The sequence below is a fragment of the Carassius carassius genome, chromosome 13, assembly GCF_963082965.1.
Source record: "Carassius carassius chromosome 13, fCarCar2.1, whole genome shotgun sequence".
NCBI lineage: Eukaryota > Metazoa > Chordata > Actinopteri > Cypriniformes > Cyprinidae > Carassius > Carassius carassius.
Window position 1 is genome coordinate 31,176,701 of NC_081767.1, and position 15,666 is coordinate 31,192,366.

Below are 15,666 nucleotides of genomic sequence, written 5' to 3' on the forward strand. Positions count from 1 at the left end.
TATTGAAAGCATGTTGCGGTGTTTTTTTTAATTTATTATTATTAGCCTGCAGTTCGTTGAACTACATTCATTTATTATTCGTAAATGTAATAATTACTGACACCGTAACGGGTTGGCTATTTAAATTTAAAGTAATTGTAATAAATTTTATTCACTCCCTTATATAGAATAAACTGTAATAGGTTAAATAGAACAAGGTAATGTTAGCCTAGCTAGACAGCTCACATTTCAATGACAAAAATATTTAGGCTCTTTCAAACACTTATATAAATCGCAACCCAGTGGTTGGAAACTATTGTGAAACTACCTATACTCGTTTCATGTTGTGTGCGAGGAAGATGAGTTTGTCCACATTTTCTGGTAAAAGGGAACTTCGGGTCTTGTTGACGATGTAGCCAGCTTTTGAGAAAATGCGCTCTGATGGAGTTGAAGTGGCCGGAACGCAAAGAAGGTGTTTGGCTGCAAATGCCAGTTTAGGGTAGCGGTCACTGTTTTGCTTCCACCATGCCAGTGGGCCCGACTGTAATTTAGTAGCATCTCTCAAATACTGCTCCATCTCTGTCTTTGCGCTGTCTCCGCGTTCTTCTTCCTCTTCGTCATCAGCCTGCATCAGCATTGAAATCTCCTGCTGTTTTTTTTTGGCGGGTGGTGGTGGCGCATCCGTCTCCTCTTCTCCGTGGCTTGCTGACAGCTCTTCTCCCTTGCGAACGATCTGTTGCTGATGCAGATGTTCAGCTAGTCTGACAACCTAAACAAATAGCATTTTCTTAGTCTAATCTATGCGCATATTTGACACACTGCCTTTGTCTTGTCATCCTCACTTAATTTAAAGTGCTCCCAAACAGCTGAGGTCTTGGGCATTTTGTACCTATTCAGTATGAGATGAAATAAATCACTACGTTCGCCAACGGGCGGTTCAAGCATGAGTGAGAATGAGTCCGCGACGGAAGTCACGTGTTGAAAAAAAAAAAAAAGAATATTCGAATCTCAAAACTGAAAATCGAATGCCACCCCACCGAACGAATATTCGAATATTCGATTATTCTAGTACAGCCCTAGTTGATACTATAGATATAGAGACTTACTTGTATTGGCAATAAAAATGGGTTTAAGTGTCTGAGATGCCCCCCTGGGCGTGTAAGAACTCGTGAGAAATGATAGATGTGGCCAGGAGAGAGATCTTGAACTCTCACTCTGTCTGGAGTGTTTGTAAGTGCAATATGTGAGATGGTTTCATCCTTCATCTTCTGATTAGAGCAAGAGTTAAACCAGTAGATAAGTCCAGGTGAGATTCATTAGACCAGATAAATGCTGCTTCTGTCTCACACACACACTCCAGTTTCAGCCATTCACTGCTGCTCTGCAACACTGCAACAGAGATCTAAAAAGAAACTCTCAAATCAAATCTTAAGATCTCAAATATTTCTGTTAGACAGCAATTAAAAAAAAAAAAAATAGATGAAAACAGAGACTAAGAGCCTTCACATGGCACATTTCATGTGCACCAGTGGTCTTGTGGTGATCTGTGAAAGTACACAAAACCATGGAGTGTCCCATGTGTGATTTAAATTTTTAGAAGTGTCCTTCCAAGTGGCTCCTTTGGTTCACAGTGTACTATTACCCAGCAGCCCATGCTGCAAAACACAGACACAGAGATGAGCTGAAGGTGTCATTTTGGCCTGCTGCTTCTCAATTTCTTTCTCAGAAATACTAGATGGTTAGCATCAACTGTTTGGTTACCACTGTTCTTCAAAATATCTTCTTTTATGTTCAAAAGTATAAAAAAAAAATCATACAGGTCTGGAATAACATGAGGGTCAGTAAATGATGAAAAAAAAATTATTTTGGTGAACTATTACTTTTAGTCTCCAGAGAAAATTATCCCAGTAATCTCATGTATATTTTCTAGAGTTTCATAAAAAAAAGATCTAAACACTCTCAAAATATGCTACATTAAGCCTACAATCACAAATTATACATCCAAATCTTGTAAAATCAAATGATCTGATTCTGAGCTATGCTATTTACATCACTTTAATTTAATTTAGTTTTTATTTTGTTAATACTTTGCATTACCTTTAATGTTTAGGTTTAGTAATTTTATGATGTGCTTTTATAATTTTTAGTTCTTGTTTTTTGTTTGTAATTTATATTAAGTTACATTAAGTTATATTAAGCTTTATTTTTATTTCAATTTTAACTAATAAGCTAATATTTTTTCAAGTAAAATTCATATGTTAATTAATATCAGCTTGGTTTCAATTAATGGAGAAACATTAGAGACTAATTTTATAAATTGAAAGAGCAACCCCTGAGCAATATGGCTTTTCTCTGGCCATTTCTCTGAAAATGCTCAGTCCTGACCAAGCAATACTTATTGCTCAGCTTGATTTATCAAAACAGGACATATTCCTGGATCAACATGCTTTGTTGATCCAGGAACAACATTCCTATCAACCCGATCAGTCCTGACTTCAACCCAAGCTCTTTTTCCAGGAACAACAGTGGAGGTTGATCCAGGAACATGTCCTGCTTGTGTAAATCATATCCAACTTATCGCAGTGAAAGTAACTACACTCTGTATCTCGCTCCTTCATTCAGGAAGCTGCAGGTAACACAGGAAAGCAGTGAAGAAGTATCCTGCTCCAGTTGCATTCTTCAGCATTGCAACACAGCCCATTTGATTGGGTGCAAGCGATGATGTCATTTCAAAATAAGTTGTAGGTACAGCCATCAAACCAGTGGAAGTCACCTTCTGTCTGTGGATATTTGAAACTCTGAATGGAATACTGCTATAAAACTAGGCTGCATTGCTTAGAACAATGACCAAAATAAAAACTGGCAATTAATTTACATTATTTCTGGCCTATAAGACGTCAACTGAAAAGGAAAGGCATTTCAGATGCGAAGCAAGTACTAGATTGTGATAAAAGATTGCAAAGACAAACATCTTCTCTTTGGAATAACATGCATTAATGAATAATAGGGCCTAATAGCTTTCTAAAGATCTATTCCATCTTAGAAAGTTTCTAACAAAAACAGCATTTATTTACGTAACTCTTAACTCTCAGAAAGCCATATATCATTTTCCTTCACAGCAGATGCATTTTCCTTAACGTGAATATGATGCAATCCAATAACAGTTTGAATCAATTATTACCTGAAAGTGTAGAAGTTGCCAAAACAATACCAGAGCTTTTTCCATGGAGTTTGATCCCATAATTCCAGTGTCCATAGATGACACCAAATCCTTAAAGCAAAACACTAAGGTGTTTAGCCTCGCAGCTTGCACTGTAATAATAATAACCTACACTACAATAGTCTGGTCAGTCAAACTTCAGCAGCAGTCTTTGTGGTCATAAGAGCATTTCGTGGCATCTTAGAGCAAAGAATTTAGCTAAGATCAGTTTACACAAAAAATACCCCACATTCCTTGAGGACATGCCTCCCCTTCCACTCAAAAACTCAAAACTATTTATATTAGCTCTTAAGAATAAGTCATTAATTAGTATTTGCTGAATACTAATATGTGGCTAATTGAACGGGATATTACAAATTAGTTTGGTAAATCAATTAAATGATTGATTTGCTCAGTGCATATGGACAAATAGTTTTTTTGTATTTTTATTTTATTATTTAAAAAACTGTGACAATAACATGCAGGTTTATTGGTAGTTTACTATATGCTATGCTTATACAACTCAGTTCACTTGCAGCAGAAATCATATGTTTGGCATTATGGCTATAGTATGGAAATTCAAGTTCATCACGTCATGTTTTTATACAGATAGCTTAGACATAGACAGAGCTCACTAAAAGTGTCAACATGCGTCTGTCAAGCAACTGTGTGAGATTTCTCTTTAAATATCAAATGCCTACCAAAGACCTGTTTACACAAAAGACAATGTCTAACGATAAAGTTTTGCAGAATGATGAACGATAAAAACATTGACATCCAGTCAGACTCCATGCTGTTTTGATGAGCTTTAGCATTTAGATGGAGGATGACAAAAATGCTAAGCGTGCTTATAATTAACATAATGTTGAAATGTGTGTTGGTGTGCACGCTAATATAGTTATTGCTCCAGATATCTTTATCATGATGTGAAAGGGGCTTGAGACTGGCTTGTTTATTGTCTCTGTAATACAATTTTTTATAAGAAACACATTTTTTTGTTAGAAAAGCACAAACAAAGCATCTGGTTTTACAATGTATAAATGTATTTAAAATGTTAAATACTAAATATTGATTCTAATAATACTCTTCCCCATGTCATTTCATCACTTAACAAATGTTAATACTAAAATCTAAACAATACACCAATTTAACAGCAGTTTGTTGTTCTTATTTGAATAAATGTTTGATTAACCTACTGTTCTTGCAGATAAATTATAGATTTCAAAGACACATCAGATACAGCGATATGCAGTTGGATTCGGGCCTGTCTGCATCAAGCCAGTGCTCTCAGTGAGATCTTAACTTTACTGCACACAGTTCGCAAGGAATCAGTTCCACTGGCATGAGCAGTCCATTGGCTCCTGGTAGTAATAGTCCACCGTAGTGGCATTTCGAGTGCAGTACAGCTGAATGATACGGTTTTGGAGGCTGTTCTCACGACAGCACTTGCAGAAACGTGCATGACTGTTAATGTTAAAGTTGAAGATGGTGGCAGATGGACATTTTCCATCACACGAGTACACAGTCACCTGAAGAGAAAAATACAGAGAGATGAAAGCTAACAATTAATATTCCAGAAGAAAAACAGTACTCAATCCTGCTGTATTTCATAAATAACAAAAATAGAGCAGAAAAGGAATAGAGAATAGTCCCAAATACAAAATACAACAAAAGCAGAATATCCTTTTCTTTTTCTTTTTTTTTTTACACTTACAGGTGCATTACTTCTACAGTCATCTTTTCTGATGGTGGTCCTGATGGCGACTCTCTTACAGGTTTTGCCATCTTCTTTGCCTACACACACACACACACACACACACACACACATAAACTATGAGACTTACAAATAAACACAAACATGACATTATTTGTTTTAAATCAACTTCAAACAATATTTAGAAGCCAATGCACTACTGTAATGGAACACTGTTGAAGAAAAAATAAATGTATTCACCATTCATTCATACATTTTAAATGTATTCAATTAAAAAATAAAATTAGAAAACCTGTCAACAGGACATTTTTTTTTCATCTTGACTAGTATTATTTCTAATTACTGCTGTAACATTACATTAACTGGTATTACATTTTAAAATATTGATTTCAGACAGGTTGCATGTACCTACTATACATATATATGGAAGAATGTGCAATAAGACATTAAGAAATTTCATGTTCACTTTAAACACACTCATACAGAACTTTACAATATATATAGTATTTTGTTCCATAACATTATTAAAAAAGAAAATACATGTAAAAGAGCTTAATGATGTTTGGTAGTAATAATCCACCATGGTTGCAGTTCGAGTGCAGTACAGCTGCACAATTTTCACAAAATTCATCTATGATACTTCGTCAGCTGAGGTCTGTTTTGACAGCTAAACCAAGTGCAGTGTAATCTTTTTAAATGTGGCTATAACAATGAGTCAAACACACACACACACACACACACACACACACACACTAACAGGCTCAGTGACTATTATTACTGTACCTCGGGGGCTCCGCTTGATTGACATGTTAGTTACCATGGTGACATTTGTCTGACAATGATCAAGTGGGACCACTGAGAACTGAACTTTTCACTCATAATAATATATATATATATTTTTTAATAACAATGATAAAATGAAAGGCATTTAACCCTTTTGAGGACAGTGTGAGTATTTTAAATTTCTGGGTCATTAATTCTGACAGAGATTCTGTGGGAATCTTGAAATGGAGAACAGGTTTGGAAGATTTATCAGGGGTTTCAACAGAAAATAAATCAAGACTTCACAGCTGTGTTTTGAGATGGTGGGAGGGAAGCAGATGAGTTTGAATGTTACACAGATGTTCATGTGTGAGTATTGTTTTCCCATACAATGACAGTTCACTATAGTTCATTATGTTGTCAAGCCCCCTCCCCCAAAACTATTAAAACTAATCATTATTAAAATAAGATACAAATACTTTTATAAATAAAAAAGTTGATTACATTTCAGTGCAATAAGACGTTATTAGTAAAATCAAATGAAAAAATAAGCCTATTTTAAAAAATAAATATGAAAAATATATATTTCATTAAAAAAAAAAAGTTTTTGCACCCAAAGTATGAACATTCTTTAAAATGATTTTTTTTTTCGGCAAAAAAAAAAAAAAAACAGTGTAAAGGATTGAAACAGAAGTGACTTCCTATTACAGGCCAAATGTCTCACACACTTCAGGTCACTCAAACTAAAAGAAAATAGGTGTCAAATATTTTCTTCAAAACACACAATGTTATGAGACACAGATAAAGTTAATTCAGTAGATGAGTGAGTACCTGTATCACAGTTAGTACTAGCAGTGGGTGTTACTGGACTAACGGAAAAAGGCAACAAACCAAGTCCAGCACCTGAGAAACACACAGGGGCAGGTTCACAAACTCACAAGTCCATAACAAACTCATTGGTTGAAGTCGCTTGTAAAGCTTCCAGCACGCAGCACAAATGCAAGAGCCCCCAAACCAATGTGAATACACACAAACCTGTGCCCTCAAGTGCCCTCAAGCATAAAAAGATGCACAGACCACCACTTAAACAAAAATACATACCAGTTTGTTGGAAGCAAATATAGCACATAGCCAGCAAAGGCACATGCCAGACATGTTGAGCTTTTCCTTAAAATCACCCCTGAATCCCTCTAGCATGCCATGCCAAGACCACTGGCTCTTATCGAAGATTTTATTAAGAACAGATTCATGCAGCATTTTCCAATGTGCTTTCACAAAAGTTTAAAAATACATGCACTGCTATTCAAAAGTTTTGGGATCAGTAAGATATTTTTTCTTTTTTTAAGAAATGAATACGTTCATTCAGCAAAGATGCATTAAATTTATCTAAAGTAATAGTAAAGACATTCATAATGTTAAAAATATTTCCATTTCAAATAAATGCTGTTTTTACCTCCTATTAATCAAAGAATCCTAGATCATAAACAGCACAATGGTTTTCAGCACTGAAAATAGTAATAAATGTTTTTTGAGCAACAAATTGTCATATTAGAATGATTTCTGAAGGATCATGTGTTCATCATAAATTATATTTTCCATTATCTTAAAATAATAACAATAAAAAACTGTTATTCTCAAATGTTTTACTGTGTTTTTTCCCCATTTTTTCAAATAAATGGAGAGAATAAGTGACTTCTTGCAAAAAATTTTACTGGCCCCAAATTCTGAAAAGCAAGGTGTATATTAATACAAAAATATATTTTTGTTTTTGTTATTATTAGTAATAGACCAATATATAGGGTTCCCACACCTTTTAACCCATTCATTCCCATGACTTTTCAATTATTTTTTTAGTAGTTATTAAAGACAACTGGATAAGGATTTGTAACAATAATTTAATAACAAATTCGAATATTGACTACAAAAATGTTCATCATGTTTCTGTATCTTGTTTTTAGATTTTATTGTGAGATTTTATTGTATTTATTGTACTGTGAGAACCCAGATTTTGTATAAATATAATTTGATTTCATTAATGAAAAACTGGACCAATAGCAACTGAAAAACCTATTTTAGTAACTTAAACATAAGTTATTACTGTACATACTGAGTCTATTGCTTTACTAATGTTGTTATCATTCAAGATCTGCAAAAGTTATTCATCTGAACCTGTTTATACTGTATGTAAAGCACCAAAACACCAATCCCTTAGTATTAAATCCAGTTTTAGCCACAGATTACACAGAAGACAAAGTTAAGAACAAATAGAGAGGACAACAGTAAAGCTACCTGGCTTTCATTAGTATTCCATCACAAAAAAACCTGTAAGTACTTTGTTTCGTGCTGAAATCTACACATTTCTCCCCAGATCACGGCATATACAATCATTGAGGGATTGAGAACAAGGAAAAGCGCATGAAATTGAAACTGGAAGAAAAGAATGAAAGAGGCCTTTGAGATGTGTACACCAGTGCTCATTTTTCCCCAGGATCTAACCAAAACCCAACCAGCAGCTAGTAAAGCCCAGCACTGCTTCACCATCATGCTGTTCCAAACAGCCCCCAGCGTTCCCAGAAAGCACAGCCAGCCCCAGAAACACATACTCACATGTCTTACAGCAACCGTCCACATACGTCTGAACTACGCCTCCATTCTGAAACACAAAGCACTGAGGTTAGAAGCACAACAGCACAAACTGTTACAAAAAAGCTTAAGGAATGCACTGATTTTAGTCAGACCTGAATACATTCTGTGTCATTGAAAGGAGGACAGACCACTCCAGAGGCCAGAACTACTGCGCCTACCGCCGTCTCCATACAGTCAAAGCGCGTGCAGTTAGCCACCCATGAGCTTCCTGCCTGCAAACCACATCAAAATACACTCTCAGATTAATGCATTAGAGGCTCAGCCTTTTTGCATTTCCTGATAACAATGACGTGGTTTTGTGTGTGTGTTTTTGACCTACAGCAGCAATACTTTTGTAGATAAATTTGCTGAAAAATGCCCTCAGCAAATCTGACAAAACATCCATTTGTGCACATCCTCAAAGAGGAAATTGTTCACAAATACAGTGAATAATGTTTACGTTTTTTTTAAGGATATGTTTAAGATTACATTAACCCTTTACAACCTACTGGATCACATTTAATATGCAAATTTCTATGGACTCTAAATTATAAACATGATCAAAATCTGTATATGGTTTATAATAATAATAATAATAATAATAATAATAATAAATTTTATTTGTAACGCACTTTACATCAATTCAATGACCTCAAAGTGCTACAATGCACATAAAACAACAAACTATATACTATAAACTTTAAAATTAGCGTAAAAAGAAAACAAAGACATAAAAATAGCACTTTTAGCCATAGGCTTTTCTAAAAAGATGGGTTTTAAGTCCTTTTTTAAAAGAGTCAACAGTTTGTGGGGCCCTTAGATGGACAGGGAGAGCATTCCACAGACTGGGTGAAGCTGAACAGAAGGCGCGATCGCCCATAGTTCGAAGCCTAGTCTAGCCTAGCCTAGGTTTATACTTTTTATTAGCAAGTAAAAGGACCTGTAGTATATAATTGTAAAAACATTCCTCTTCAGGGTTCACATTTTATTTTATTTAAATCACTTTTAGATTGTAGATATATTTACAGCGATATATAATGGCTTTTATATAAGATGAAAAATTACTAGACTGAAGCAACTTAGGTTCATTATGCTTAAATGTATCAAATCATTATTATCAGCCTTTTGAATTTTGAGGAATGTTTATTTGTACATCTGTCAATTATCTTTGTATTTGATATGATCAACTAAGCATTAATAAATAAAATAATAAAATATTATCTTAAAATGATCCAATAAGACATATTATTGCAAGATATAGGGTGACAACTAATATTTATATGCAAGTAGTCTGCTGTACTGTTTTAAAGAGCTCACTAAATTCACATTAAAAGCTGAATTTCTTTCTTTCTTTTTATGGTCATGAATATCAGCAACTGTACCAAGTAATTTTTGTTTTTCCCTCCTCAAGAATGAGCTCCATATTCTTCTCCTCTATCACACGTGCCATAAAAGCCTGATGTGTCAAATATGATACTCAACAAAAACGTATATGCATATAGATTATTATTTTATATATATGTCAGGCTTTACAAGATCAACAAAAAGGATCAGACAGTGAGAAAAAATTACCATAAATACTCCTGTAGTCCCATTTTCACTGGGATATGAGCATGAAATGTTTTTGCAGGAGCCACAGCACACATGTGGATCAGATGATGGGACATAAACCTGATACTGTAGTTACAAAAATATAAAACTAAATATTAATAAAAAATAAAACAAATACAAATAATTCACATAATATTAGGAAAACAATGTAATAATATAATATAATATAATATAATATAATATAATATAATATAATATAATATAATATAATATAATATAATATATAAATGGGCCATAATATACACTTTTGAATCAAAAACCATCTATAATTAAATTTTACTGTACATGACTGTCTTCCACTTTCTCTCCAAGTTATCTAAACAGTATGTAGATCACGTCTGTTATGATTGACTAACCTAAGTCTATATTTGTACATTGATTTGTACATGATGTGTGCCTTTTAAATGTTCATAAATTTCATGGAAAATCATGCAACTTTTAATATATGGGGAAGTATCTGCTAAAAGCTGAATTAGTCATGTGACTTACAGGTTCACACTTCTCAGAGCAGTTGGCAGTGGTGACCTCCATGGCATAGAACCCGGTGCTGGGGTCTTTATGTGTGAGGCACTGAACGGTGTAACACAGCTCCCCCTCAAAGTACTGCACCATAGACTGACCCGGGTTCAATATCGTCACGCCCTGAAACAGACAGACTTCTGCCTTCTCTACACACACACACACACACATACACACAGAGACACATAAACACGTTTCAGTTTCATAGAATAGTGAGGTCGATTTGGAGTGTGTGAGTGTTTGTTTGAGTCTTACTGCAGTGATACAGTGGGCATCCACACGGGCCGCCGGGGTCTGGTTCCTCCTCTCTCACTTCACCCTTTAACACAAAGGTCACGGTATAATACAGTGGTTACAGGAGAATTCACTATGGCAACCAAATGCACTATATACACAGTATTCACACAAACAGAATACATTTTAGAACACTCACCGCAGTGCAGACAGGAAGTGTAACGTTGTCACACTGACATTCTAAAAACAACAGATGTTACAAATGTAACTGTGTATCAGTATAGCATTTTAAAGTGATGCCATTAAATGGAATTTCATAAACTACTGGATTCATAACTCACTATTCAAAAGTTTGGGGTGGGTAAGATAAAAAAAACTAATTGAAAGCAGTCTGTTCTGCTCAACAAGGCTGCATATATTTTTGTTGTGAAATATTATTCATTTTCTATTTTAAATTTATTTTTACATATAATTTATTCCTGTGTTGGCAAAGCTGTATTTTCAGCATCATTACTCCAGTCTTCAGTGTCACATGATCCTTCAGAAATCTAATATGCTGATTTGCTGCTCAAGGAACAATTTTTGTATTATTATCAATTTTGAAAACAGTTGTGCTTTCAGTTTTTTTTTACAAATAGAAAGTTGATGAATATAATAGAAATTTGATGTCTTTACTGTAACTTTGGATCAATTTATGAATCCTTGCTAAACAATAATAATAAAATCTTACAGACTATTGATGATAATAATGTGATTTACACTGTACTCATGGTAATGGCAGGGTACTTTTTAGTGTAATATCTCTGTATCTGTGTACTTGTATAAGTTTAGCTATATTTACGAGAGAACTGTTGAAAAAAAAACACACAGAAGTTTTCTAAATCTACAAAAAAAAATTTAAATAAAACATCCACAAAAGGAACAATAGTTCATAAAGGGACAAAAAAATGCCTCGTAAAATGTCAAAAGCTAAATTTGAAAGTTTGAGTAAGGGTTATTCTGTAATAAGTAAAATTTAACCTGATTTTCTTCAAATCAAAAAGAAGTCAGAGGGAAGGCACTGTTTAGATATCTAGGTAAGTGTGCGTGTGTCCAGTACCGCAGTGTGTCTCTGGGCAGCAGCTGTCCGGCGTGGGTCTCTTCACCAGCACAGCTCCAGGAGCACAGCTCACACTGGGCTCAGGACACAGACTCCTATCACACACTGAAAGATCAAGACACAGACTTTAAACAAATCATGTTTCTCCTTTGATTACAAAACACAAAGTGACTTCAGGACAGTGATTGCTGTGTGTGTGTTTTAACTACCACAATGATAATGTGGACAGCAGTGATTAGTGGTGTTCACATCCACAGCCAGTATCTCTCCAGGCAGACACATTGGTACAGGATCAATACAGGACTCGCACACTGCAAAACATGTGCTAATTATTACTATAGCATGCCATAATAATATCACAGAAGAATAACATTTATAGAGCATTTTATGTATTTTTTACATTATAATGTATATTTTAAAGAAGTATAAATATTTTTATATCTTTGTATATTTATATACAGTACATTGAATATATATATAATGAATTATAAATACAGGCTTCAAACAGTACACAATTATTAATTATAATTATTTTAAATCATGCTTTGTCTCAAGCTAAGGTGCTTAGGTTTTAGTAAATTATAAATACTGTATATAGAAAACAATGCAAAAGTCTTAGGTCATTAGTATTTTCACCAACAACAAAAAATGTTTTTAAAGTCAGTTATTTCTATCTTTTGCTGTAGTGTGTTAATAGGAAATATCATTTTACATTTCCAAACATTATTTTTGCCATTAAATGTAATAATCCAGTGAGATTTTTGTTTGCATAAGGAGTCTGACAACAGCCAGTGCTCCACACAGAGATCTGATCAACACTGGTTGTTGTCAGACTCCTTGTGCAAACAAAAATCTCAATGGATTACTACAATTAATGGCAAAATGAAAGTTTGGAAATTTACTACACACACACACACACACACACACACACACACACACACACACACTTTATGAGTATTATATGCATCATAATATGTGTACTTTCTGTGTCTTTGTATATTTAAAATCATTTATATTTAGAATTATAAATACATGCTTAAAAATAGTACACAAATAATGTACACTTGGAATTTTAGTTATTGATAATTACTTTTTTTAATAGTTTGATATAAGTTTGATACTATTAATTACAATTATTAAAACATTATGTATTATCAAAAGCTGAGATTTTAGTACTAAATTATATGTGTGTGTGTTATACATATATAAAGTATATATATATATATACATAACATAACATTCTTATTATTTTATTATTATTTATAATTTAATATATAAATTAATGTATTGTGAGCACAGAGATGAGAATGTCAGCTGTAGAATTCAAGTATTTATAAGATATTATTACCACACATGTAGCTGTAGCAGCAAGCGTGTGCCCCTCTGACCTCCACCAGGAATTGATCTTCTCTGCAGAGCGGGGCAGGAACACTCTGGCATGCCAGCGGATCACATTCTAGTAGAGACCAATCAGAAGACTGACCTTTGTCCAATGACCAAATAAACAGCCAATCAGAGTAAGGATTACATGAGCTCTTACCACATCTGTATTCGGGACAGCAGGACAGAGCGCTGTAGCCAATCACCAACTTGTCTCCATTCTCACAGCTGGGCACTTCACTCTGACAGATGGTGAGGTTACATTCTACACACAAAGACACGAGCACTAGTCAAGCATATTTTGGTTCATTTTCTTGGAGCAAAAACACTTTACATTTTTAATGTGCATTTCTGATTTGTGATTTGTTTTGCATCTAAGGCCATATTCATGGCAAGAACAAAAACGGGGAAATCTAATAAATAAACATATTTGAAAAGAGAAAGGGGACAGACAAACACGATGAACAATTTTTAAACACAAAGAAAAAATCTAAATGTTTTCCATATTTCAAATAAAGATTTTTTTTATTTTATAAAATAATTGTTTTCTATAGTAATACATTTTAATATGCAATTTATTCCTATGATGCAAAGCTGAATTTCCAGCATCATTACTCCAGTCTTCAGTGTCACACCATCCTTCAGAAATCTGCTGATTTGCTGCTCAAGAAACATGTATTATTATTATCAATGATGCCAGGATGGATTTGTGAAGTATACATCCATGTGTGTTTATACCACAAATCTTCTTAGGACAGCAGACTCCTTCCTCCAGCACATCGACTGCATACTCTCCCTCCCTCTCACACAGCGGGGCAGGATCATAACTGCACTCGGGTTCCACAGGAACCACACTACCGTTCTCCAAACACTTGAACAGACAGCAGCCACGCAGAGAGCCGTTCCAAACCTCACCCGGGGCGCGTGGAGCACCATCGTTATCCGTACACACTGATCACATGGAAATAACAGGCCATTAAAGCAAACAGCACTTTATTTAGCATGCATGCAAACACATAGTGTGTGGCATTCTCACCGCACTGGTCCTCGGTGACACAGAAGGCAGAGTCTGCTCGGTGCAGGATGGTGCTGCTTTTACAAACGCACTCCTCTCTGATAGAAGAACAGGTGCTCTCCTCGTAGTAATCTCGGTTTTGACATGTTCGAGTCTTGCATGTATTCACACAGGGTTTATAGTCTTTACCAGGAGGACATTTGAGTGCTGCGTGTACAGAAACATTCAAATATGCAAAAGTGAATAAATATGCTACCAGTCAAAAGTTAAGCATTTAAGCAAAAGCCTTTATGAAAATGCATCCAAACAGTATCTGTGAACACACTCACGACAGAAGTTGCTTTTCCTCCAGCTGAAGCAGATCTGATGCGTGTAACAAATGGCCACATAAGCAGCCAGGAAATCACACTCATGCTCTTTATAATGTAGGTCACCAGCCCATATCTTATCACAGAAGTGTTCTGGAGAAACCTTTGGAAGAATAATCCATGATAAAATGGTCACATGTAAGGTAAGCTTGAACTGTCACAAGCCAGTGGGGATGAAATTTCTCTAGATTTCCCCAGAATGTTAGCAAAACGTTAAATCAAAGGTAAAATCAGTGTTGTTTCAGTACTATTTATATACTATTATAGTATTTATTAATAACTTGAATTAGCCTCTATTTTATATTTCAGGTTTCATCTAAATTTTTCATTTAATATTTGCTTCAGTAATTTTGTTATGGGCTTTTGCTAATATTTTGTTTTGATTTATTTTAGTACTTTAACTTTTCAACTTTTTCAACTTCAATCTTTTCCGTGCTTTCATTTAGGTTTTATTAACTTCTATTGCAGTTTACGTTTTAAATCATTTGCAGTTAAAGCATTTTTTTTTTCTTTAATATAATAATATTTTTTTATTTATTTAATTAATGTAAATGATCTGTAATAGTTTACATAGTTTAAAACAACCCCTTTATAAGGGGTTAATAAGTATATGGGCCAAATTATGTATATCGAAAATGTAATGATTATTTAATTATTTAAAATTTGTACAAGCTAACTATGATTTTATAGCTTATGTTAAATACTAGTATTTACAAACAGCTTGTGCAATGGATGTAAGTGGCATGTTTGCACATGAATATGTATTCAAGCTTGTGTGTAGTACCTTGTGGTGACATGTAGAGAAAGGTCTCTGGTTGAGCATGGTGAAACATTTGGAGCAGTTGCCGGTGGTGCAGTTGTCTCCCACTCTGCGGAAGTAATCTGTCTCCTCTGACGTATCCACCATCCATCCGTGCAGGAACACTGGGATGTCCTCAACATCCCAGACCACAGTACCGTTGGGCAGTCGCAGGTCATCAGCTGGATTACCATCACAACATCCTGAGAAAGAAAACAAAATACATCACACACACTTATATGACCACAAATGACCAAATGCTGTTAAATGAATAAAAGCAACATGGAAAAACACATTCAGCTGCTAGAATGTGACATATTTTAGAATGAAACTAAATAACAAATCTTACAGGGTGGGTCATT

The 15,666-nt window shown here is 34.6% G+C and overlaps 1 protein-coding gene across 1 annotated transcript in view; it reads right to left on the minus strand.

Moving 5' to 3' along the window:
- Nucleotides 1–3,853: 3,853 nt before the first annotated feature.
- LOC132155779 (otogelin-like protein) overlaps nt 3,854–15,666 on the minus strand; it is a 34,574-nt gene continuing 22,761 nt past the window's right edge. The window contains exons 41-56 of the mRNA XM_059564470.1: nt 15,290–15,507; nt 14,467–14,608; nt 14,159–14,344; nt 13,861–14,073; nt 13,283–13,387; nt 13,091–13,198; nt 11,952–12,053; nt 11,743–11,847; nt 10,843–10,883; nt 10,665–10,728; nt 10,380–10,558; nt 9,852–9,956; nt 8,393–8,512; nt 8,262–8,307; nt 4,893–4,972; nt 3,854–4,707 (exon numbers count right to left, since the gene is read on the minus strand). Of these exons, the coding sequence (XP_059420453.1) occupies nt 4,507–4,707; nt 4,893–4,972; nt 8,262–8,307; nt 8,393–8,512; nt 9,852–9,956; nt 10,380–10,558; nt 10,665–10,728; nt 10,843–10,883; nt 11,743–11,847; nt 11,952–12,053; nt 13,091–13,198; nt 13,283–13,387; nt 13,861–14,073; nt 14,159–14,344; nt 14,467–14,608; nt 15,290–15,507 (2,015 nt within the window). The 3' untranslated portion in view covers nt 3,854–4,506. The remainder of the gene's footprint in view (nt 4,708–4,892; nt 4,973–8,261; nt 8,308–8,392; nt 8,513–9,851; nt 9,957–10,379; nt 10,559–10,664; nt 10,729–10,842; nt 10,884–11,742; nt 11,848–11,951; nt 12,054–13,090; nt 13,199–13,282; nt 13,388–13,860; nt 14,074–14,158; nt 14,345–14,466; nt 14,609–15,289; nt 15,508–15,666) is intronic.